The sequence below is a fragment of the Pipistrellus kuhlii genome, unplaced genomic scaffold (assembly GCF_014108245.1).
Source record: "Pipistrellus kuhlii isolate mPipKuh1 unplaced genomic scaffold, mPipKuh1.p scaffold_m20_p_26, whole genome shotgun sequence".
Classification (NCBI taxonomy): Eukaryota; Metazoa; Chordata; class Mammalia; order Chiroptera; family Vespertilionidae; genus Pipistrellus; species Pipistrellus kuhlii.
The window spans coordinates 2333308-2358832 of NW_023425525.1; the positions used below are offsets into that span (position 1 = coordinate 2333308).

At 52.7% G+C, this 25525-nt stretch overlaps 1 protein-coding gene across 2 annotated transcripts in view; it reads left to right on the forward strand.

Annotated features, from left to right (window-relative positions):
• Positions 1 to 25525, forward strand: part of IMMP2L (inner mitochondrial membrane peptidase subunit 2) — a 364131-nt gene that overhangs the window by 17820 nt on the left and 320786 nt on the right. For both annotated transcript variants that reach the window (XM_036453751.2, XM_045587193.1), the window contains exons 3-4: positions 3295 to 3431; positions 15422 to 15525. In XM_036453751.2, the coding sequence (XP_036309644.1) occupies positions 3297 to 3431; positions 15422 to 15525 (239 nt within the window). In that variant the 5' untranslated portion in view covers positions 3295 to 3296. The remainder of the gene's footprint in view (positions 1 to 3294; positions 3432 to 15421; positions 15526 to 25525) is intronic.

Below are 25525 nucleotides of genomic sequence, written 5' to 3' on the forward strand. Positions count from 1 at the left end.
CGGGGGAGACCGCCCTCTGCGCCTCACACACTTTGCCCTTAAGGAGATGTGGGCGGGGCTCCTTATCGGGAAGGGCTCCTGCAAGGCGGGTGCAGGGACATTTAAACCATACAGCTCCCTCTTGTTCCATCACGTGCATGCTTGCTCTGCACGAATATCACAGCTTCTACATGGGAACATCACAGCTTCTACATGGGAACATCACAGCTTCTACACAGGAGTATCAGCTTCTATCCGTAGTGTCACAGATTCTACACAGGAGTATCAGCTTCTATCCGGGAGTGTCACAGATCCTACATGAAAATATCACAGCTTCTACACGGGAACATCATCTTCTATCCAGAGTGTCACAGATTCTACATGGAAATATCACAGCTTCTACATCAGAGTATCACAGCTTCTACATATAAATATCACAGCTTCTACATGGGAATATCACACCACCTACATGGGAATATCACAGCTTCTACACAAGAGTATCACAGCTTAGGCCCGCTCCCCAGCTGTGAGTCAGGTTTCTGGCTGAGCGGTGCTCCCCCTGTGGGAGTGCACTGACCACTGGGGGAAGCTCCGCATTGAAGCTCCTGGTGGTCAGTGCATGTCATAGCGACCTGTCATTCTGCTGTTGGTTCAATTTGCATATTAGCCTTTTATTATATAGGCTATGCATAACCCATGGACACAGACAATAGTGGGGTGAAAACCTGGGGTAGGGTGGGGGCTGGGTGCAGGGGGACGACTGTACTACTGCCTACAATAAGAATAAATTTAAAAACATTGCCTACTCAGGCCGAGGAGCTGGGCTACAGCTATAATATTCAGCATTCCTGAAATGACCCGTGGTAAAATCCAGTTAATAGAAGTTACGTAATTCAAGGATAACATAGTTACCTTATATAATACTGTAACTAGCTTACATCCATCTCTGTTTTTGGGTCAAAACACTTCATGATCTTTCCCTTGGAAATGACGGCCATGAAGAAGTCCTCGTCAGCCGTTACAGTGGCCGTGGCGGAACAAGACTGTCTTAATCTTATAGCCACACACTGTTCGCTGGCGCTATTCTCACACAGTGAAGCAATAGCCTTGCAGGAAAACGGGAAAATTTAATAATGAAAACTCAACTTCTTCATGAAAACACGATGCCTGTTCCACTGGCTGCGGAGGCCTAAGCAGGCCCTCGCACAAACAGGAGGAGCAGGGCTGCTGGGGAAGGAATTAGGAAACAGATCTGAAGCATGTTGGCCCGTTGGCCAGACAGGAGGTGGGTGAGGGGCGGGGCTGACCCTGGGAGGCTGGATGATGAGCCTGGGGGCGGACCACGTGGCCTCCCCGGGTGTTTTCCCAGCATTCCTGTTGCTGCCTGGCGCACACTCTCGTGTGTGTACTTGGCTCTTCTCGTGTCAGGTTCTTAGTGTTACCCTCTTTCTGCTTCCCTGTGTCGCTCCTATTTCTTCGTTTTTACGTTTGCATGGTTTTGAGATTTTTTTCCTTTTGAGAAGGATGCTTTTTCACAGCTCCTTTTATTATTTCTTTTAAAAGCCAAGGTCGCACACAGCCTAAATGCTACATAACGCTGTATTTTTATTTTCTTGTTATTTTTTTAGCTAGTCAGTTAGTACTCTGATACTGGAGATATGATCTCTTGCCAGTTGGAGATATGATGGCCTCAGGAAGAACCAGGTTCATGGTGAAATGGTCCAAAGTCCCCTCATTGCCGTGTTCAGGCTGCAGATAAGCGCCTGGTGGTTTCACGGACACGAGTTTCAGTTGCTGCATTGTTGGCGGCAAGCCCACCGTCCCCTTAAATTGCACTTAATGATGGCACTTGCGCGTTCGAGTTAAATTGGAAATAGTGCGGAAATCCAGATTCCATGGTTATTACAGCCAAAAGCCTACATCCTCTGCTGGCTAATGGGGGCCGCTTACCAGGGTTTTTTTCATCCTGCAGAAAGCTGTTTCCTGTCCTGTTAATTTTTATGATAAACTATTTTTGCAGAATCTATAGGTGGCGTGTTAAGGCTGAAATCTGAGATGGGGCTGTCGCTGTCAGTGCAGGCCCAGGTGTCTGCTGGAGATAAGGAGAGGGTCCTTCCTAGGATGGATGTCCAACTGATGGCCTAGACTCCTTCCCCACAGGAAGTGGGCCTAAGCCTCAGCCGTACATCCTCAGCGCTGCTGAGGAGGCGGGACAGTCAGCCGGCTTGTGGCTGAGTGGAGCTTCCCCTGAGGAAGTGCACTGACCACCAGGGGGCTGCTCCTGCATTGTCTGCCCCCTGGTGGCCAGTGCACATCATAGCGACTTGCCATTCCAGTCCTTAAGGCCAATTTGCATATTACCCTTTTATTATATAGGATGTACATTCATATAGAAAATATACAGTGGTGTTTAGGAAGAGTTTTTAAACGATGGAGAGTGGTTTGTCTCGCACTTAATGCTGCAGGGCAGTTATAGGGCCTCCATGGTGCTGGGGACTTGGGACCCTTTATTCTGTGGCTCTGCCATGTGTATTTTTTTAAAAAAATATTTTTATTGATTTCAGACAGGAAGGGAGAGGGAGAAAGATTGAACCATCAATGATGAGAGAGAATCATTGATTGGCTGCCTCCTGCCCAACCTCTACTGGAGATTGAGCCTGCAACCTGGGCAGGTACCCTGACCGGGAATCCAACCATGACCTCCTGGTTCAAGGTCGATACTCAACCACTGAGCCATGCCGGCCGGGCGGCCCCTCCTGTTCCTATCACCACCTCGTTATCACAGGTGTCATGAGATGAGCAATAGGAAAGGAAGAGCACGCTCCTTGTAAGGTGCAGTGTGGGAGTAAGTCCCTTCTGCTCCAAGGCCATTCATCAAACCTAGTCACATGGTGGCACATAGCTGCAAGGGAGGCTGGGCAGCCCCTGAGGTGTCTCATTGACACTTCCATTACGTGGAAGAGAGCAGGTCAGGGTCCGAGCAGCATCTCATCGGAATCCTCAGCCACAGGAAAGGGTTTACTTTTGGAATGCTCCCCTCCACCCTATTGCTCGTGAGGAAACATTTCCCACTGACATTGCCAAGTGGACTTGAGCTACTGACAAGAGTTACCCAGAGTGAAGGCGCTCCCCTCGGGGATTTTAAGTCCCGTTTATTCCAGTGGTTACGGGGACGTGTGTGAACTAAATGGAGCTGAGGTGGCTTCTCCTTAAAATAGTGTTTTTTCTGGGGCTGTCTTTTGCGTCTTTCTTTTTCACCGCTTTTGATGCTTGCTGTATACTTCGTTTCATGCTTGTTTTTCTCTGTGTTGGCAGGTATGGCGCCGGCGCAAGGCTGGGCGAGGCGGTACATCAAGGCCTTCTGCAAAGGCTTCTTCGTGGCGGTGCCTGTGGCCGTGACCTTCCTCGACCGGGTGGCCTGCGTGGCGCGAGTGGAGGGAGCCTCCATGCAGGTGACTGACTGCCCTTCCTCCTCACCGCACACGCACCATAACTGTTTCCCCCGTACCGGGGACCGGCTTCTCCGTGCCACTCTGGGCGGGGACCGGAGAGGCCTAGAAAGACCTTGAAGTGAAGGTTAACTTCCCTGACTTTTTAAGTAAGGTTTTTCCAGTGCAAGTCACAATCCGAGGAGAGGCGAAGAGAAATAATTACCAAATTGTTATCTGTATCTGTCTACCTATCTATATATCTCTTTAGGAATTGTAAATGGAGATTCTAAATAAGTTTTTTTTTTTAAATCTCCCCCCACCTCTGGATAGTTTATTGATTTAAGACAGGAATTGAGAGAGAGAGAGAGAGAGAGAGAGAGAGAGAGATTGAGAGAGATTGAGAGAGAGAGAGAGAGAGACAGAGAGAGAGACAGAGAGAGAGACAGAGAGGGAGGTGTGCCATGATTGGGAACCGAACCCACCACCTGTCGGTGCCCGGGAGGAGGATGCTCCATCCAGCTGAGCACCAGCCAGGGCATAAAGGAGAGTCTAGAGACATTTTACTGAATGACGCCGTATTTTGTGGATCTGCCTTGGGATTTTAAGCCATTTCAGTTATTTGTATCTGAATCTATACGTAGATATCTCTTTCAGACCAAATTATTCATGCAGATGCAGGCTGGGTACGGGTCCGAGTCGTCACTCCGTTGAGCTGTATGACCCAGTGGTTCATAGGTCAGTGCTCAGCCACTGAGCCATTCCGGCCGGGCTGGAATGTACGGGGTGGTCAGTAATAGATGCAGTGTGGTGGGGGAACAGGAGGAGAAATGGCAGCGGGGAGGGTGGTTAGTGATGAGTGCAGCATGGCGGGGGACAGTAGGAGGAGAAATGGCAGCGGGGAGGGTGGTTAGTGATGAGTGCAGCATGGCGGGGGACAGTAGGAGGAGAAATGGCAGCAGGGAGGGTGGTTAGTGATGAGTGCAGCATGGCGGGGGACAGTAGGAGGAGAAATGGCAGCGGGGAGGATGGTTAGCATGCTTGGGGACATCTTTCTGCTGTGCAGCTTTGATGAGCGGAACGTGCTTTAGACTCGGGGTTCTGCTGAATGTTGGAAAGAGCCTCGTCCTCACATTCATCTGAGGATGTGAGTTCTAGGTGGGCTGGCAGGCGGGCAGCGTGGAGGTCTCTGGAATCCTGGTGCACCGCAGCCTCTGTGGTGGGGAGCCTGCAATTCCTGCAGCTGCTGGTCTGTTCCACTGGGGAATGGGGGGCAGGAGGGCAGGAGGGGAGTGGGGAGATGGGGAGTGGGGGAGGGCAGGAGCCCACTATGCCTGGGGCATCTTCTCTCCGCGGTTTGAAGCCGGGACAAGATGCCGGGAGACGGGGAGGAAAGGAGAGACCAGAGGAGTTGGGTGCTGAGGACGCCGGGAGGGGTTGCAGGAGAGGCCCAGAGCCCCGTGAGGAGGAGGCGGGACCGGGAGGGCTGTGTGTGGAAGGTCCCGTGGCCGGTGACGTGGCCCCGTCTGTGCGGAGCAGCCTCCGCCGGCGCCCTTTCTGTAGCTCAGGTTCCAGGATCGGTTACGGTCCGGGCGGGGTCTGCTGGAGGATCAGTGTGGGCAGCGGCAGCGCCTTGGAGGGAGGTCAGACAAGAAAACAGGTGTTTTAAGGCGTCATTCAGCGGGAAGCAGGAATTGTTCAACATTCGCTTTTGTAAGACAGCAGCATGGGCAGGCCCACTGGGCTGCGGGGCCACTCGGGGCCCCAGGGTGCGGCAGGAGCTGCCGGTTAATGACTGTCCACACGCCCTCCCTGTCCTCAGGCCTCCTGCCTGTCCACTGGCTGCTGGCTGGCCCTGGGCATGGGCCTTTGCTTTTCTAAAGGAACCACCACGTGGCACAGCCTGAGGTTAACTCAGGAACCGCAGTGGACGGCGCCCGGTGGGACCCAGAGAGAAGGGGTGTGCGTGAGGGGAGGGGGTGCAGTTATTCCCCGGGCAGCTCCAGGCTGCGGGCTGTCAGAGTGGCCAGGCGCGGGGATGGCTTTCGGAATCGCCGGGCCTTGGGACTTGGTTTGAGTGAGTGCCCGCAGCGGGTTCCTGCGGCCTCGGCCATCACCACCGCGGACTTCCCAGCAGGAGGGGCCAGCGGAGCACACGGCCTGCACCGCACCGTGTCCCTCCCCTGCACAGCCGGGGCCTCTGCTCGGCTCCAGGGCCGGCCTGAGAGTGCGAGAGGGAGTCAGAGCCGGGAGGAGGCAGGGCTTCCTCTGGGTTCATCCACAGCGTGAGTCCGCCGGCCCCTGCCTTCGGGCGGCCTGCCCGTGACCCCGGGGAAGCCGCTTGGCAATGAGCTCCCGGGCTCCCACCCGGCTCCAGCCACTCTCACTTCCCGCTGCGTCTGAAATGAGATGTGCCGTCAGAGAAGCACAGAGACTCCGCACTCTCTCTGTGTCACATGATTTATGGCATTCTGTTAAAACATTGAGTCCTCCCGCGGGCTTAATATTCAACGGTTATTATGGACCATAACTGTTACTCTCCATTCCGAGGCGCCCGATGCAAATAGACTCCCAAGAAAAGGGACGTAGCGTTAGCGTGTCTTACGCGCCAGAATTTCACGCGGAACCCGGAGGGGGATGCTCCCTGCCGGTTTGGACTTCCAAGGTGCCAGGGGAAAATATCCTTAACTATGTTCTGCAATGTGGTTTTCTCCCGAAAATGTGTTTTTAAATATTGTTGGAAGCATTACATATGTCCCCCCCTGACCCTTCTCCAGCCTGCCCTGCCCAGGCCCTCCCGCCCTGCCGTCTGAGCCCAGGGGCTGTGCACATATGTGTACACGTTGTTGGGTTAAGTTTTTCTCCGCCATCTACCCACCCCCGCCTTCCCTCTGAGGGCTGACAGTCTGTTCCATGCCTCTATGTCTCTGGGTCCATTTTGCTCACCAATGTAATTTGTTCTTTAGAGTGGCTTTTACTACCCACAGGTCACATGGTTTAACCATGGCTAATTTAATCTGCTTCCCATGATTGCTATTTAGGTTGACTCAACTATTTGCCTGTGATAAATGTTATATGATGACCATCTTTGCATATTTTTAAAATTATTTCCTTAGGATAACTTTCTAAATAGGACACTTCCAGCTCTAAAGAGAGCCCATTTTAAAGGCGTTTGAGACATTTAGGTAAATTACCTCTTAAATAGCTTATACGGATTTTTATTTGTACAGCAGTCCATGAGCGTGGCTGTAAAACTCCACAGCACACAGGAAATACAATTAAAGATTAGGAGGATGAAAAATTAGCGACTCACTGGACTTTGAATTTAAACTGATAGGGTAGAGGTCCATTGAAAATCGTTATTCACACAGCTTGAAAGACTTGCTTTTCAAAGAAAAATTAAGGAATTTATCGGGTCTAGTAATAATTAATGTAGTTTTTAAACATTCGTTTAAAATCTTGCTTGGTGTTGATTTGTATTGACATAACCTTCAAACACGTGGTATCTACAGAACGTGTGAAGTGCAATTAACAAGTTTTGCTTGAAAAAGTTTGTGTTTGGTTTGGTTTTTGTTGCAAAACTAGGGCTAAGAAGATGGCGAATGAAGAGCATATTCGGCACTGCATGCTTTACGAGTTCCAATTAGGAAGAAAAGCAAGTGAGGCTGCAAAAAACATCTGTAGTGCTCTTGGTCAAGATGCAGTTAGCGCCAGAAAATGCCAGCGTTGGTTTGAGAAATTTCGCGAGGGAAATTTTTCGTTAGATGACAAGAGTGGTCGAGGCCGTATGTCCAATTTTGATCAAGAAGCTCTGCAAGCTCTTTTGGTGCAAAATCCTCAAATTACCCAGCAAGAGCTTGCGACAACTTTAAATTGTTCACAAAAAACAATTTCCAATCAATTGCGTGCACTTGGCAAAGTCCAAAAGTTTGGAAAATGGGTTCCTCATGAGTTGCCCGACAACAACCATAATCAAAGAGTCACAATTTGCAGTTCGCTCCTCTCTCGTCAAAACCGATTGCCGTTTTTAGAGCAAATTGTTACTGGAGATGAACAATGGGTGCTGTATGTTAATTTGAAAAGGCTGCCTCAATGGTTGGACAAAAATGAGGCTCCGCAGCCCACGCCAAAACCTGACTTGCATGCGAAAAAAGTGATGTTGTGTGTTTGGTGGAATTTTAAAGGAATTCTTCATTATGAACTTTTACCATCTAACCAAACCATTACAAGTGCAGTGTATAGTGCCCAATTGGAAAGGTTAGCCCAAGCTTTAAGAGAAAAAGAACCCACGCTGATTAATCGGAAGGGCGTAATTCTTCACCACGATAACGCACGACCGCATACTGCAAGAATCACTGCTGAAAAACTGCGCCAGTTGGAATGGGAAGTTCTCCCTCAACCTGCATATTCTCCTGATATTGCCCCTTCCGATTACCATTTGTTTCGTTCTTTGCAAAACTTTCTTCTTGGAAAAAAATTTAATAATGAAGAATGCCTCAAAAATGCATTGACCGAATTTTTTGCATCAAAATCACAAGAATTTTACAACAGAGGGATTAAAATGCTTCCTGAGCATTGGGCACAATTAGTAGAAAACAACGGCAACTATATTGTTGATTAAATTTTGTTGTATTGTTTAAATAAATTACAATAGATTTAAAAAAAAGTATTAGAAAATGACATTAATTATTACTAGACCTAATAGTATCTAAACATACAGCTTATTTTTATGTGAATGAAATTTCATGCAGAAATGCCAAAAGGAGGAAGAAAACTGTAAGTCTGTAATGCGGGCATGAGATTAGGACAAAGTTTATTTTTTAACTTTATTTTTTAAAGAGGGAACATGGGCTTTATTGCGAATTCTTGTTAACACTGTTGAGTCTGATGGTTGTACTGTGACCACGTGAAAGTCATTATTTATTAAAAAACACACACAATAAAGCTGTAATAAGTCTAAGTATTAACACAGAGCTAGCGCTGTCAGGTGCAGCCGATGGGACCTGTGAGAGCTGGTGTTTGGCCTCACATCCCGCTCCTCCAGCTTTTCTCTCTGTGTGTTTTTCATTGTTGATGTCATCAAAGATGTCTCTCCTCACCCCTCTGACTTCCCTCTCCCCAGCATCTCCCCCCCTCCCGGGTCTCACCAATGAGCAAAGCTCTTTCTTTCTTTAAAAAAAACCACATTTTATTGATTTTTACAGAGAGGACGAGAGAGGGATAGAGAGTTAGAAACATCGATGAAGGAGAATCATCAATTGGCTGCCTCTTGCACAACCCTCACTGGGGATGTGCCTGCAACCAAGGCATATGCCCTTGATCGGAATCGAACCCTGGACCCTTCAGTTCGCAGGCTGAAGCTCTATCCAATGAGCCAAATCGGTTTCAGTAAAGCTCATTACTTAAGAAAAGCTCTCCGCCCTCCGAGGACAAGGTGGTCAGATCCCCATTGGGGTTTTCAGGGGGGAGAATCCCGTTGGGAAGCGGAGTTCAGTGTATTTCCCAGGACGGAGGGGTGCGTGGGGGAGAGCAGGGATGAGTTCTCACAGCTGCAGGGCTGCCTGGGGTGGGGGTGGGGGACCCTTGCTCTCCGCTGCTCTCTCACTGGACGTGCGGAGAGTCCGTGTCTCTGTTCTGGCTCCTGTGGACCCTGCCCGGTCTCCCCGGGGGCAGGCGGGGGCTGCCAGGCTGTCTGGTCGGTGAGGGTGACTCCGGGAAGATGCGCTCCTAAAGGGAACGTGCTGGTGAGGCCGGGCGCTCCGGGGAGAGCCCTGGAGCTGGAGCAGGTGTGAGGGGCCCATTACTGCACTCTTACTCTTGGAGTGCCAGATGGACCTGGGGCTTAACAGGCATAAATTTCCAGAGGGCTCTGTGGTTTGAATCCCCCTCCCAGCACCCCAGGGGAATGTGCGTGACCCCAGGGTTTAATCACCTTGCGAGGCTGAGGAAGTTCTGCGTCAGATGGTGGTCGTTGTGAGGGGTCTGGGTGCAGGGGGCAGGGCAGTGAGCACCGTTACGGAGGGATGCTCCGTGGCCAGCTCAGAGCTGCGTGCAGACGTGGGTGCAGCTGCCGTCCGTCTGATCGCATTCCCCCAGAGGCCGCGCCCACAGCGGAGACCCCGACAGCAAGGGAGGGAGATGGTGTTTTAGATCGTTTTACCGCGAGTCTTCCAAAGCACGGCATCTGATCATGAGGATGTGTCTGTAATCGGAGGACACACTCTGTCAACTGTGCTTTGTGCCTCGCGGCCAGTGCTGCAGGGCGAGGTTTGAAACAGATAGGAGGACTGTTTCAGTGTCTCCTCTTACTCTGTAACCAATAGCACCTCCCCACCCCCCTTTCCTGGCTCTTCCAGGGGAGGCTGAGGGCTATTGGGCAGCCTTTGGCCACCAGCTCGCTGAGAAGCACACCATTTAAGGGAAACACCGTGGATTGTGCCTGGGCATGGGGGGCATGGCGGGCGCTCTTTATATGTGAGACACTTGGGAGAATTGCTCCCAAAGGACTGAGGAGAACCAGCTCATGGCAGTAGGCTATGGGTAGCAAATTGTAGGCTGTGAACTATACACCCACACACACACACACACACACACACACACACACGTGTATATATGTATATATTTTAGAGGCCCAGTGCATGAATTCGTGCATGGTTGGGATCTGGCCAGCCTGGCCAGGGGGAGGGGACATGGGTGGTTGGATGGCCTGCCTGCTGATCAAACTCCTGGTTGAGGGGACAATTTGCATATTAGCCTTTTATTCTATAGGATATACACTGAGTGGCCAGATTATTATGCATTCAGATATCATCATAATATGGCCATTCAGTGTGTGTTTGTGTGTGTGTGTGTTTGTGTGTGTGTGATTTCAGAGAGAGGAAAGGAAAGGGAAAGAGATATAGAAACATCAGCGATGAGAGAGAATCATTGATCAGCTGTCTCCTCCACACCCCCTACTGGGGATCCAGCCCAGTGCCCTGACCGGGAATCGAACCCTGACCTCCTGGTTCCTAGGTTGATGCTCAGCCCCTGAGCCCGGCTGTGTGCCCTTGACTGGAATTGAACCAGGGACCTTTCAATCTGCAGGCCGATGTGCTATCCACCGAGACAAACCAGCTAGGGTGGCTATGAACTTCTAAATTAAAAAACGAATAAGAGAAAACATTAATATGAAATTTATAGAAAATCAAAGCTAGTAGAATAGCATCACCGATTGATGGCCGGGCTAAATCTTGCAACGTAAAGCATCCATTAAGTCTCTGTTTAATTCTCTAGGGGAGTTTTATTTTTCTAAACTGAGACATAGTTTTATTTTTCTAAACACCACACCACACATCCAGCCGAATGATTTCAACTCAGACACAGCTGAGAATTTAGGGTGCCCCAACAATAGTGTTCGTTTGTAGGAGGAGTAAGACGCCTTCCGCAGAGTCTGGGATTGGAGATAGCATGAAGTCCCAATCTGTCTGCGCTGTTAGAAGCAGGCTCCATATCTATTTCTAGCTTTCGCATAACTTATTAATATCTGTAGAAATCTCCTGACTTGCTTAGTGTGAACAATATAATACTAGGTCAGAGAAAAGCATACGATCACCTCCTTTTTATATAACTTAAAATTCCCCCCCCCCCCCAAAGGAAGAAAAAGAAAATAATTTTCTTATCAACTAAAGATCAGAAGTTAGATTTTTAAATTATTTATTTATTTATTAAAATATATTATTATTGATTTCAGAGAGGAAAAGAGAGGGATAGAGAGATAGAAACATCCAGGATGAGAAAGAATCATTGATCGGCTGCCTCTTGCACGCCCCCTCCTGGGGATGGAGCCTGCAACCTGGGCCTGTGCCCTGACCGGGAATCGAACCCTGACCTCCTGGTTCCTAGGTTGATGCTCAGCCCCTGAGCCACGTGGCCGGCTCTGCGTTGGGTTCTACCCTGAGTGCTGCAGGGCGGAAGCAGAAGGGCAGATTGTGAGGACAGAGTCATGGGGAGAAGAGGGCAGAGCAGCTGCCAGCCTGGGGGGGGGTTCTTTGTTGGCCACACCCGTGATTTTGTCTTTTTCTAGTCGCTCCTGGGAACCGCCTTGACCGCGAGCAGGGGCATTCAGCTCAGCCTTGGGTAGAAACTCCGAGATTCAGTGCTCTCTGAGTTTCGTAACTTCCAGACTGGATTATGTAAGCGGTCGTGGTTTTGACGTCCTCTCTGGGACTGTAGGAAGGAAAGCGTTGACAGCACACCAGGAAGGGAGGCTCTGCGGCTGCCCCGGCCCCCAGCGCGGTGCTGGTCGGTGCAGATTGCCTGCTTATCGCGTCTTTGATTTGGGAAGATGGCTTGCTCTGTCTGACGCATCAGCTGCCATTCCCACGTGGGGAAGCGAGAGGTACAGTTTCCAAGTAATAACAGGGTTTTATTCATTTTTCCAAACGGCACTGTGCAAACGATGTCTTCTCAATTCTGCCCGTAAATCTCTCACTTGGCAGTTAGCACAGCCTCTCCTCAAAAGTTGGCTTAGGAAAGGCAGGAAATGAAGTGCTTTTTTCTTCCTGAATTGTTTAATTGAAGTGCAAAGAACTGTAGGGTTATGGTGCTTTGGACTAGTTTTCCAATTCAAGAAAGCTTCCTTCCTGATACGTGTTCGTCGTATTCGCTTGTTCGTGTTCAGCCGTGAGCAGTAGGAGGACATTCTGTGATTCGGTTCACTTCACCGTGAGCCATAAGAGAGCCCTGCTCTGCTCCGCTCCCCGTCCTCAGACGGCCCAACCTGATGCGAAACCAAAGATTTCTGACGGACGTCTCCCAAATGTGTTTTCATTAAAGGGACAGACACGTTGTCTGCATCACGGGCAGCGCTGACAGACCCTCTGATTTAAGGTGCTTTTTAAGAATCTTTCCCCTTCAGACTGTACAGGGTAGCAGGACTCTTTCCCTGCCCCTCTCCTGGGCGGACAGAAATGGTCAGACGTGATTTCTGCCCGCGGGAAGCAGCCAGTTGAGTGAAGGAGTCCAGTGTAGGCGGATCCCCAGGGGCAGGTTTTGGGGCGGTGGCTGACCTCGCTCGGGGGCATGAATGGGGTGCGGGGTTCAGTTCACCTCGTGGCGGAGAGGAAGGGCAGACCCCGCAGTTTCCTTTATAAGATCCAGCACGTCCTCCAGGTGCTGCCTGGGGAGCCGGTGGGACATGGGTGGTGTTTGCCATTGAGAATATTGGTGAGGTTTTCCAGGAAAAGAGTCTAAAAGACGGAGATGAATGAACTGACGCTAGAATTCCGGGACAAGAAAGCAACCTCCACGGGACAGGGGTTGACGAAGAGCCTTCTAAGACGATGGGTTTGGCGCTCTGGACTGCAACTCACTAGGCTGTGAAATCAGCATAGTGGATGGGACATTAATAAGTTGCTTATAGACAGAATAAAAAAAAAACACATTAGCAGAGAACAGGAAATATCGGTGTGTAGGTAGTAGAGGTCATCACGGTTTTGTGAAAGAAGTTATGAATAAAAAACAACCTTTTAGCTTTGCCACTGGTTAGCTATGAAGTAAAAACAGTAACCAAGATTTTCAGCTGTTTGACTGGGAAGATGGTAAATAGAATGTGACAAAATAAGGAAGAAACCTTTTATTTTTTGGTAGGAAATGAAAATTAAAAAAAAATGTTTTCAGAAAGATCAATTAGGTTGTAATTTCAAAGACACAAGTCATATTTCAGAGTCACATATTCCCTCAGAAGCATCATATTCTTAGACATAAGCAGTAGTTTAACAAAATCTGTTGACTACATTGCACATTTTTATGTGATTGGTTTCTCATAGGTAGATGGACTGAATGATTTCAAAGGCTCTTTCCAGCTCTACTGTTTTTTAAATATAAATCAAGTCAATAAATAGTGCAGTAGAACAACGAGATCTAAAACTCAAGGACAGAAGTTGCCTTTGAGGTGGACACGGAAAACCGGGGGTCAGACACACGGTGGTGGTGATCCCCCGCCCCCACACCCCGAATTTCTCGTGGTGCCCCATCTGCTTTGTAGAAACTGCCGCTGATCCGGGAGTTGTCAGGACAGAGACGGGCACTCTGCCCGGGGACAGGTCTTCCTGGTGTCCATGCCGGCGCTCTGGGTGTGCCGTCCTCTCCCGCTGCCACCGTCGGCGAAGGGAGCGCCTCGGTGGAGGGTTGGCACCTTCCCCCCCGGAAGTGGGTGCTCCCCCTCCTGATGGCTGACAGCCCAGAGGAGTCCCTGGGGAAGCTCCCTGGCGTGCCTGTGTCTGCCTCCCCATGTCCCCGTGTCCCCGTGTCCCCGTGCCTGTGTCTGCCTCCCCGTGTCCCCGTGTCCCCGTGTCCCCGTGTCCCCGTGCCTGTGTCTGCCTCCCCGTGTCCCCGTGTCCCCGTGCCTGTGTCTGCCTCCCCGTGTCCCCGTGTCCCCGTGTCCATGTCTGCCTCCCCGTGTCCCCGTGTCCCCATGTCCCCGTGCCTGTGTCTGCCTCCCCGTGTCCCCGTGTCCGTGTCTGCCTCCCCGTGTCCCCGTGTCCCCGTGTCCATGTCTGCCTCCCTGTGTCCCCGTGTCCCCATGTCCCCGTGCCTGTGTCTGCCTCCCCGTGTCCCCGTGCCTGTGTCTGCCTCCCCGTGTCCCCGTGTCCCCGTGTCCATGTCTGCCTCCCTGTGTCCCCGTGTCCCCATGTCCCCGTGCCTGTGTCTGCCTCCCCGTGTCCCCGTGTCCGTGTCTGCCTCCCCGTGTCCCCGTGTCCCCGTACCTGTGTCTGCCTCTCCGTGTCCCCGTGTCCCCGTGTCCCCGTGCCTGTGTCTGCCTCCCCGTGTCCCCGTGCCTGTGTCTGCCTCCCCGTGTCCCCGTGTCCCCGTGCCTGTGTCTGCCTCCCCGTGTCCCCGTGTCCCCGTGTCCCCGTGCCTGTGTCTGCCTCCCCGTGTCCCCGTGTCCCCGTGTCCCCGTGTCCCCGTGCCTGTGTCTGCCTCCCCGTGTCCCCATGTCCCCATGTCCCCGTGTCCCCGTGCCTGTGTCTGCCTCCCCGTGTCCCCGTGTCCCCGTGCCTGTGTCTGCCTCCCCGTGTCCCCGTGTCCCCGCAAGCGGCGTGGGTCGTCTGAGGCCACTCTTCTCCCAGGAGCAGTGCCGCTGCCGCGGGGGCCTGGCTCCCGCCTGGATCTTCCCTCGGGGGCGGACCCTCTTCTTCCTCCTGCCCCCCTCCCGGCCTCCTGCAGGCTTCCCAGCCCCTCTCCGGCGCCCAGGAGACATGGGCGCTCCCACACCCCTTCCCAGGCCCTGGGGGAGGTGTCTTCCTCCTGGCTCCCCGGGAAGAATCCCGACGAGCCTCCTGGAAACCCTCGTTCGCAGCTGTGTGAGAGCAGCGCTGTGCCCACAGCAGCTGTGCTGGGGATGTTTTCTTTTAAAAACTATATATATATATATATTTTTTTTTTTTTTTTTTTTTTTTTTACAGAGGAAGGGAGAGGAATAGAGAGATAGAAACATCGACCAGCTGCCTCCTGCACACCCCCTACCAGGGATGTGCCTGCAACCAATGTACACGCCCTTGGCCGGAATTGAACTCAGGACCCTTCAGTCCTCAGACCGACGCTCTATCCACTGAGCCAAACCGGTTTCGGCTGTTTTCTTAAAAAAAAACACAAAACAAAACAAAAAAAAACTAACTAAATAAATAAATATAAATATATATATATATATTTTATATATATATATATATATATATATATATATATAAAATATATATATATAATTGATTTTTTATGGAGAAGAAAGGGAGAGGGATAGAGAGTTAGAAACATTGACCAGCTGCCTTGCACGCCCCTTACCGGGAATGTGCCCCCAACGAAGGTACATGCCCTTGACCAGAATCGAACCCAGGACCCTGGAGTCCGCAGGCCGACGCTCTGTCCGCTGAGCCACACCGGCCAGGGCTAGGGACGTTTTCCTGCCCCGCACAGAGCCAGACGTGCGGGGCTGCGGGGGCGGGGACTCCAGTGACGGCCGTCTCTCTCGTCTCCAGCCCTCGCTGAACCCCGGAGGCAGCCACTCGTCCGACGTGGTGCTGCTGAACCACTGGAAGGTGCGGAACCTGGAGGTGCGCCGCGGGGACATCGTGTCGCTGGTGTGAGTACGGGCGGGCCGCGGGCGCCGGTGGCACGGAGGGTCCGAGAGGTCCGTCCTGGAACGGGGCCGGCCCTCCGAAAGGGCTTTTCTCCCAGGTCTAAAACGCACCCGTGGCTGGCCTGCCTGGGTTTGGTAAAACGCACCCGTGGCTGGCCTGCCTGGGTTTGGTAAAACGCACCCGTGGCTGGCCTGCCTGGGTTTGGTAAGACGCGTCTAATGACGTGTTGGTTGGCGGTGGTTATATTGGAGACTTAGCGTGCCTGTGCCTGGTGTTAGTTTGAGTTATTGAACATTCTGCTGCTCCCGTTTCCATCATGTGTGTAGGGACAGGCCTTTCTAGGACAGGACCGTGTGCGGGAGGTCAGCGGGGGAAGGTCAGCGAGGGAAGGTCAGCGGGGGAAGGTCAGCGGGGGAAGGTCAGCGGGGGAAGGTCAGCGGGGGAAGGTCAGCGGGGGGGAGGTCAGCGGGGGAAGGTCAGCGGGGGAAGGTCAGCGGGGGGGAGGTCAGCGGGGGAAGGTCAGCGGGGGGAGGTCAGCGGGGGAAGGTCAGCGGGGGAAGGTCAGCGGCGGGAAGGTCAGCGGGGGAAGGTCAGCGGGGGAAGGTCAGCGGGGGGAAGGTCAGCGGGGGGAAGGTCAGTGGGGGGAAGGTCAGCGGGGGAAGGTCAGCGGGGGAAGGTCAGCGGGGGAAGGTCAGCGGCGGGAAGGTCAGCGGGGGGGAGGTCAGCGGGGGAAGGTCAGCGGGGGAAGGTCAGCGGGGGGGAGGTCAGCGGGGGAAGGTCAGCGGGGGAAGGTCAGCGGGGGAAGGTCAGCGGGGGAAGGTCAGCGGGCGGGAGGTCAGCGGGGGAAGGTCAGCGGGGGAAGGTCAGCGGGGGAAGGTCAGTTGGGGGAAGGTCATTGGGGGGAGGTCAGCGGGGGAAGGTCAGCGGGGGGAGGTCAGCGGGGGGAGGTCAGCGGGGGGAGGTCAGCGGGGGAAGGTCAGCGGGGGAAGGTCAGCGGGGGAAGGTCAGCGGGGGAGGTCAGCGGGGGAAGGTCAGCGGGGGAAGGTCAGCGGGGGGAAGGTCAGCGGGGGGGAGGTCAGCGGGGGGGAGGTCAGCGGGGGAAGGTCAGCGGGGGAAGGTCAGCGGGGGGAGGTCAGCGGGGAAGGTCAGTGGTGGTCTGTGGGGATTTAGCTGGAAAAGGAGGTCCCGGAGGCCGCAGTGGAGGCTTTTGCGTGGGACCAAAAGGTGGCGCTGTTTCCCTGCGGAAGGAGGACAGCGGCCAGGAGCTTCCTTCCCCCCTCCGTCCGGGGAAGGGAAGGCGTGGACCTGTGTGTGAGCGGCACAGGCTGTCACCCCCGGCCCCAAACGGGGTGTCACACTGGCCCGCACAGGGAGTCACCCCCGGCCCCGCATGGGGGTCACCCCTGGCCCCGCACAGGGGGTCACACTGGCCCCGCATGGGGGTCACACTGGCCCCCACAGGGGGTCACTCCCGGCCTCGCACAGGGGGTCACCCCTGGCCCCAAACGGGGTGTCACACTGGCCCCCACAGGGCGTCACTCCCGGCCCCGCACAGGGGGTCACCCCTGGCCCCGCACGGGGTGTCACACTGGCCCCCACAGGGGGTCACACTGGCCCGCACGGGGGTCACACTGGCCCGCACGGGGTGTCACACTGGCCCGCATGGGGGGTCACACACTGGCCCGCACAGGGGGTCACTCCCGGCCCCGCACAGGGGGTCACACTGGCCCGCACAGGGGGTCACACTGGCCCGCATGGGGGGTCACACACTGGCCCGCACAGGGGGTCACACTGGCCCGCACAGGGGGTCACACTGGCCCGCACAGGGGGTCACACTGGCCCGCACGGGGGGTCACACTGGCCCGCACAGGGGGTCACCCCTGGCCCCGCACGGGGTGTCACACTTGCCCGCACAGGGGGTCACCCCTGGCCCCAAACGGGGTGTCACACTGGCCCGCACAGGGGGTCACCCCTGGCCCCGCACGGGGTGTCACACTGGCCCCCACAGGGGGTCACACTGGCCCGCACGGGGGTCACACTGGCCCGCACAGGGGGTCACACTGGCCCGCACGGGGGTCACACTGGCCCGCACAGGGGGTCACACTGGCCCCCACAGGGGGTCACACTGGCCCGCACGGGGGGTCACACTGGCCCGCACGGGGGGTCACACTGGCCCGCACGGGGGGTCACACTGGCCCGCACAGGGGGTCACACTGGCCCGCACAGGGGGTCACACTGGCCCGCACAGGGGGTCACACTGGCCCGCACAGGGGGTCACACTGGCCCGCACAGGGGGTCACACTGGCCCGCACAGGGGGTCACCCCTGGCCCCGCACAGGGGGTCACCCCTGGCCCCAAACGGGGTGTCACACTGGCCCGCACGGGGGGTCACACTGGCCCGCACGGGGGGTCACCCCTGGCCCCGCACAGGGGGTCACCCCTGGCCCCGCACGGGGTGTCACACTGGCCTGCACAGGGGGTCACACTGGCCCGCACAGGGGGTCACACTGGCCCCAAACGGGGTGTCACACCTGACCGCGCACTTGCGGGGCGGGTGAGATGCCTCTGACAAGGGGATTTGACCAGGTGAGGGGGAACATGGCTCCTGGAAGTCCAGGGTGGCTCATAAAATCACCGGCTTCTCATCGCCGGCGGAGGGGAAGGAGAAGTGAGACTGCTCTTCTGTGAAACAGTAAAGCAGTGGGCATTTATTATATAAATTAATTCCAGGAACAGTGCATTCCAACCGAGGTTGGTGTGATGAACGAGCTTCTCTGGTTGAACTGTATTCTAATGAGTTAATTATGGCCGTATCTGTCTTGTGCAAATAACAGATTTTCCTTCATCATGCTTGTTGCTAGCAGGACCTATAATACTTGGAACAATGCTTAGTAATGGGAGTTGTATTATTTAACAACAGATAATTAAGTAGTGAGTGTGGCTTTCCACACCCTTCAGCATGATGCAGTACCACAAAAGATACCATTTAGCCTGGCCACGTGGCTCAGAGGTGGAGCATCGGCCTATGAGCTGGGAGGTCACAGTTCGGTTCCCGATCAGGGCACAGGCCCGGGGTGCGGGCTTGATCCCCAGTGTGGGGCGTGCAGGAGGCAGCTGATCCATAATTCTCTCTCTTTGTGGATGCTTCTCTCTCTCTTCTTCCCTTTTCTCTGAATCAATAAAAATATATTAAAAAAGATACCATTTAAAGTATCTAGTTTTGTGAGCAAAAGTGCTTTCTAAGCATGTCTTTATATGTTTACATATTTCAGGGACTGCTTCATTTGAAAAGATTGACATTGGTTTGATTAGTGTTCATATATACATTTAATTACCTTCAAAAAACAGGGACTACTTGCTTTTTTAACAAAGTACATGAACCTGGTTTTAACTTAGAGGATTGTCAGCACTGCATTAGCATGTCCTAAGAAATGTGTGACCAATCCAGGCATGCATGACTAAACATTGAATTTATGGCTAAATATAAAATGTATAAAATACAAATTGATATCAAGAACACATTTCGTTGGTATGTAAGTAATCTTTGGAAACAAGATATTATGACAATTTATATTTTAAATCATCCTGGGACATCGTTGTATTATTCAGAGTATCTGGAGCATTTCTTCCATATTATTATACGTGCAATTCTCGGAAACCTTTCAGACTGCGAATCCATGCTCACAGCAGGAGGGCTCACGCAACTTTGTAAGCGGACGCTAATGAGGAGAATAACGGTGCCATTAAAATGCTGGCCCTTTAGCCGGCACCGGAGATCTCTGACCGGGACCTGCTGCCAGGAACGTGGGCTTTCCCCTCAAACAGGAGGTGCGGGCGGCTGCTGGAGGGGACACAGCCAGGGGGAGGCTCTCCGTGCAGGCGCCTGTGTTACTTTGTGTGCACACACACACACCCCTACACACACATATACACCACACACACACCCACACACCACCCCCACATCACACACTACACATACACACCACACACTACACATACACATCACACACCACACACCACACATACACATCATACCCCCCCACCCCCCCCACACACCACACATACACATCACACACCACACACCACACATACACATCACACACCACACACACACACATCACATACACACCACACACCACACATACACATCACACACCACACTCACACACACCACATACATACCCCCAGCGGGGTCCCCAGGCAGGTCTCCTGGTTTCTCCATAGCAGGAGCCCCGTCCAGGCGGTTCAGTTCCTGAGCAGTAAGTGTGAACTTCTGCTTCCTCTCTCAATACGCCTTCTGCACGTGGGAGCAGTGCGGACAGGGTCTCGGTGCAGGTGGGCAGCGTGGCGGGCTCTCACCGGACAGCGGCGGGCCCCCGAGGTAGTTCTAAGGGAGCCAGCAGGCCCAGTGGGCGGGGAAAGGACGGCTTTAACTGTTCCCTGTCTCTCCGTGTCTGTGCAGCTGGCTGCCTCCTGGCCTCTGGATTTTTCTAGCGTCTCTCAGCTGGGCGAGGTGCTCCATAATGCATCCTGTTTCTTCACCAGCCACATCCTACTCACCTCCTGAGCGGGCGGGGTCCCCGGACAGGGAGCTGGGAGGAAGGACACACAGGAGCTGGAGGGGTTACTTCTGAGAGGCCTTGGGGAAACTAAAGGTGCCAGGGCGGGGGGGTTCTGCCTCTCTCCCCCAAGCGTTTGCTTAACATCTGTTTGCTTGATTTGCTAGAAAACCAGAGGCCATACACAGCAATGAGTCAATTGTCGACAGGAATACTGTTTGTATCAATAAGGAAGTTTTGCCCTTTTCTCAAAAAGAAAGCAAGGTGACAGCCAACCATCACCCTTAAACGATAATTAACCTTCCCATCTCCGGAATTTCCAGCGAGTCCGGACTCGAACTCTGGGTCCAGCGTTGGTTTTTTGGCGTCAGCCTCGGTCGCCATTGAGAATGTATTCTCCCAAACCAGCTGCATTGCGCAGACCTGTGCGTGAGCAGCGTGACTCATGGAAGTAGGAGGGGAAAAGTAAAAATATTTAATTGCAAAAAAATATTCCCTTTAAGATGAATAACATCTTCGGTAGAATTGTATATAGTTCTGGGCCACGTACACAATTGGAAATTTTAGAACGAAAAGCTTTTGAAAGCTTGCTCGGTACTGGGCGTGGTCCTTATGCTTATATATTACTTTCTTTAATTTTCCCAGTAACTGTGTGGGCCAAGAACTGCTATTGTATTAGGAGGAAACTGAGGCACACAGAGGTGAGTTGCCCAGGTCACCCAGTAAATGTGGGAGAGAGAGAGAGAGGGAGGGAGGGTTCAGACCACGGCCTCTGAACCCCAGAGGAGGGCTCCTGACCACCTGGCTTCTCTGTCAATCAACCAGGCAGTCAGCCCGAGTTTATGATGATCATCTCTGCCGCTCCTGCTCTCCTTCTTTTAAAAAATATATTTTTATTGATCTCAGAGAGGAAGGGAGAGAATCATGGGTCGGCTGTCTCCTGCACGCCCCCTGATGGGGATCGAGCCCGCAACCCAGGCAGGTGCCCTGACCGGGAATTGAACCGCAACCTCCTGGTTCCTAGGAGCTACACCTGCCCGGCTCTCCTGGGCCTGCTCTCAGCTCCCAGCTGGTGCGCTCATTTCCGAGTTGAACCTTGTTGGGTCCAGATGCGGCATTTCTGAGGTACTGACTGATAAGTGCATGTATCCACACGTGAGTGTATTACATCTAAGTCTGTACCCCTACACCCAGGCCTGGGCGGGGACGGGCTTTCTGATTTGTGTCATGCACAAGAAAATAATATATTTTAATTAATGATTAAAGCCATCTTATACAGTGACAACGGTCCCTTCTTGTTCATTATCGTTGCTGTAGCTGACAGGTGCTGGTAAGCCCAGGAAGCACATTTGTAAAAATAAAGTTGTTTGCTTCTTTTTAACTTAAAGATAAGGCTTGTGGCTTGTAAGAATCGAGGGTTTCTTTTCCTGGCTCCTTACCTTTTCCTGAAACAGCTCTAAATCTCATGTGTTTCTTGCCCTCGTCCAGCCACATCTCGGCTCCGCCACCTCTTTCCCTACAATTAATTGTTTCAGAAGGAAGGGCCCGCGAAGGGCTGTGTGTCTGCATGTCTGGCTGAAGGAGGCCGGGGGTGCGGAGCGGGGAGCCGTTAGGAGCCGGACGGTGTGGGCAGCGCCTGGCGTGGGGGGGCCTCCTGTGATCAGGGGCCCCGAGGAGGGGATTGATGGAAACCGGAGTCTTGTCTGACAGCAGAGCCATCAGAAATGAGCTGTGAGGAAATAAAATCCCGAGGACGTGAGGTGCTCTGCCAGGGGGTCAGGGCACCGGGGAGAGCGGGCGCCCGGGTCCCGCTGGCCGCCGGTCAGCGTCCTTCACCCCCGGGGTGGGCAGGCGGGCCGCGTAAGAGGATCGAGGCCAGATGGGTTTAACGCGCAGGTCGAGGGGAAACCGTCAGGGAAATTCATGACAGCAGCAGCGAATGCTGTTGGCACACGTCCCGCGGCAGGTGCGGTGCTGAGCACGTTCACACCGGCTAAGGGACGCAGCGGTGCAGTGCGGGCCAGCCGTGTGATTGTCTGCATGGCAGCCTGGGCCGTGGGCACCGTCCTGTCCGTGCCCATCGTTAGCGTGTAGAGGGCTCAGCTCACAGCCCGGACGCGCCTGGGAGACTCTGTTTGGAAACGTGAGAAGCACAGGCGAGTGATGTGAGGGAGGGTCATGCTGTCTGCCAAGCTGTCGAGTGACTGGGAACGCGGGTGTCACGGTGGGGGACGCGAGATAACTGAGCTGGACATGGACGTGTGTACAAATCAGCTGCTCCAAAATGGATGATTTTGAGAGTTCCTTGAGTTCCGTGGTTGGCAAACTGTGGCTCTCGAGCCACATGCGACTCTTTGGCCCCTTGAGTGTGGCTCTTCCACAAAATACCACGGCCTGGGCGAGTCTGTTTTGAAGAAGTGGCGTTAGAAGAAGTTTAAGTTTAAAAAATGTGGCTCTCCAAAGAAATGTCAATCGCTGTACTGGTGATACTTGGCTCTGTTGACTAATGAGTTTGCCGACCACTGCTTTAGTTGATAATTTTTTTAAAAAAATGGTACACTTAAAATGTTTATTGTTAAAATGAAAGCATGTAAATAAAGATGTTTATAAAAAATCACTTGTAATATCAACCTCCTGAGAAGACACTGTCTGTTTTTATTGGGACATACACTTCCAAGATGTTTTCCTGCGTTTTGTGTGCACGTGTGTGTGTGTAATATGCAACATGGAATTATGGCATGTAAAATTATGGCATTATTTCTGTAGCCCACGTTTAAGAATTCAGCAGTGGCCCCGGCTGGTTTGGCTCAGTGGGTAGGGGTGTGGGCCTGTGGACTGAAGGGTCCCAGGTTCGATTCTGGTCAAGGGCTCCTACCTCTGTTGCAGATTCCCAGGCTCTGGTCATGGTGTGTGGTACAGGAAGCAACCAATCAATGTGTCTCGCTCACATCAATGTTTCTCTCTATCTCTCGCTCTCCCACTCTTTCTAAAAATCAATGGAAAAATATCCTCAGGTGCGGATTAACAAAACAAAACAAAATAAAATAAAATAAAATAAAAAAATAAAATAATAAAACAAAAATGCCAACAGCGGAATGACAACTCACCTGCCTCCATGTCTGTACACGGTCTGCGGGCACATCGTGCGGTGCCTGCAGGTGGCCAGCAATGCCCACTCCCAGTCTTTGCTGAACAGGATTGCTGTGCTGAGCCCCGTTCTGCCTTGCAGACAGCAGTCTGCCCCGCCCTGTGCAGAGCATGGCCTTCCGGCTGTTGTCGCTCTGAGTGGAACGTGTTTGCCTGCGGAACAGCAGAGAGCGGCATAGGAGCAATTGCCAGCGTCCAGAGTAAAGTGAACTCAGGCATCTCCACAGAAAGCACTTGCCGCAGGTTAGGAGATGTGCCGAAGTCAACACACACACACAGAGCCTTCAGAGCGAGGGGGCTGGAAAGCAGCCTCCCATCAGCCCTAAGCTGCACGCGGGAGCTGGGAGGACCACAGCTCTTTGGGAAGCCGTTCGGCCCTGCGCACCCAGAGCCTGAGGAACTTCCATCTGTGAGCGAGTCCGCGTGTGCGTTTCTCTCTGCGATGCCGTCTGCTCTTCACTTTTGTTTGAACGTGGAAACACACACCCCCTCTTTTCCTCTGTCACTCCTCCCGCCTCACTCCCCACGCCGTGTTACTGTCACGGATTCCAGCGTCTCATTGGCTTTTGACTTCGATGATAGTTTTTGATACAGAGTAGTTTAATTTTGAGGAATATATTCTAAGTAAAGAACCTGAAATACTGGGAACTTCTTAGGCCTGACATGTTTCTTAAAGAATTACTTGTAATGGAGGAAAAAAAAAAATGAAAGCAGTTGCTCAGCACTCGGGCAGAACGTAAATTGTGAAATGTCCACCGGATGGGGTGCTCGGTTAGAGTGAGGCCTGTGCAGAGTTGAAGGTAACAGGAGCAAAGGCGTATGCTGATGTGTTGAGAGAAACAAAATACTTGAGGAAGTGCATGGAATCAAACACTGCCTCTTCCCCCTTTCCTCTGGCCGCCACCTCACTGACTCGCGGGGAAGGGACTTTTGGGGGAAGTGCGGCAGAGGCGGAGGAAGGAGACTGGGCAGTGACTTTGTTGGCCACTTACGGGAGCTTTTCTTTATTCCTACCAACACAGTGCCGTCCTGGGATCCTCGTTTGTTAACATAGAAAGCGTCTCATGGATGCTATTGATGGTAATTATAATAACTATAAAAACGGATCAAACATTTTTTGAGACAACTTTTAATTTGAAAGCCTAAGTGGAAGTAATTTACATTTTAATAGACATCTACTCATGCAAAGAAAACACACAAGGAAAATTGGCTCCTCCAAAGCTTTATGCCAACCAAATAGTCAAAAACGCACATTTTATTTATCACTTATTGAAAAAATAACGTGTATCCTTTTTTTTTTTTTTAAATATATTTTATTGATTTTTTTACAGAGAGGAAGGGAGAGAGATAGAGAGCTAGAAACGTCAATGAGAGAGTAACATCGACCAGCCGCCTCTTGCACACCCCCTACCGGGGATGTGCCCGCAACCAATGTACATGCCCTTGACCGGAATCGAACCCGGGACCTTTCAGTCCACAGACCGACGCTCTACCACTGAGCCAAACCGGTTTTGGCAATAATGTGTATCTTGGAGATTGAGATAGTAAAACGGGATGAAAGCTGCAAAAGAAAAACATGGGAGGTGTACGTCAGATCCTTTAGACAGAACACCTGGGCGGCCGGCTCTGTAGAGACCCCTGACGTCTGTGCCGCTTCCGGAGGGCCTAACGGAGCGCTGAGCATTTTCCATCCGTCACGGGGAATGTCAGAGGTTTACTGTGAGGCACACACCAGTGGCATCTGGGGGCTTTCCAGTAACTTGGTGGGAAGCACTAGCCCAGTGGTCGGCAAACTCATCAATCCACAGAGCCAAATACCAACAGGACAACGATTGAAATGTCTTTGGAGAGCCACATTTTTTAAACTTAAACTTCTTCTAACGCACGTCTTCAACATAGACTCGCCCAGGCCGTGGTGTTTTGTGGAAGAGCCATACTCAAGGGGCCAGAGAGCCGCCTGTGGCTCGTGAGCCATGGTGTGCTGACCACGGAGCTAGGGCATCTGTAAGGAGAAGAGTGTGGTTTTGCCGTCTACAAAGAACACGTGTGCTACCAGCTGGTCAGACAGATCAGCCCCCCCACGCCTGGGGCTGCGGTGGCGATGAGGTTCCGTGCTTCTCATTCAGCCTCAGCACCTCCTCCTCTGGGCCGTGGGGGGTGGGGGGGGTGCAGTTACGTTTCTGTTTGTGCCTTTGCATCCTCCCTCCCACTGTGGTCTGGATCAGCCAGGTTCCTGTAATTTCCTCTTTTCCTTTCAACACACACACACACACACACACACACACACACACGGAAT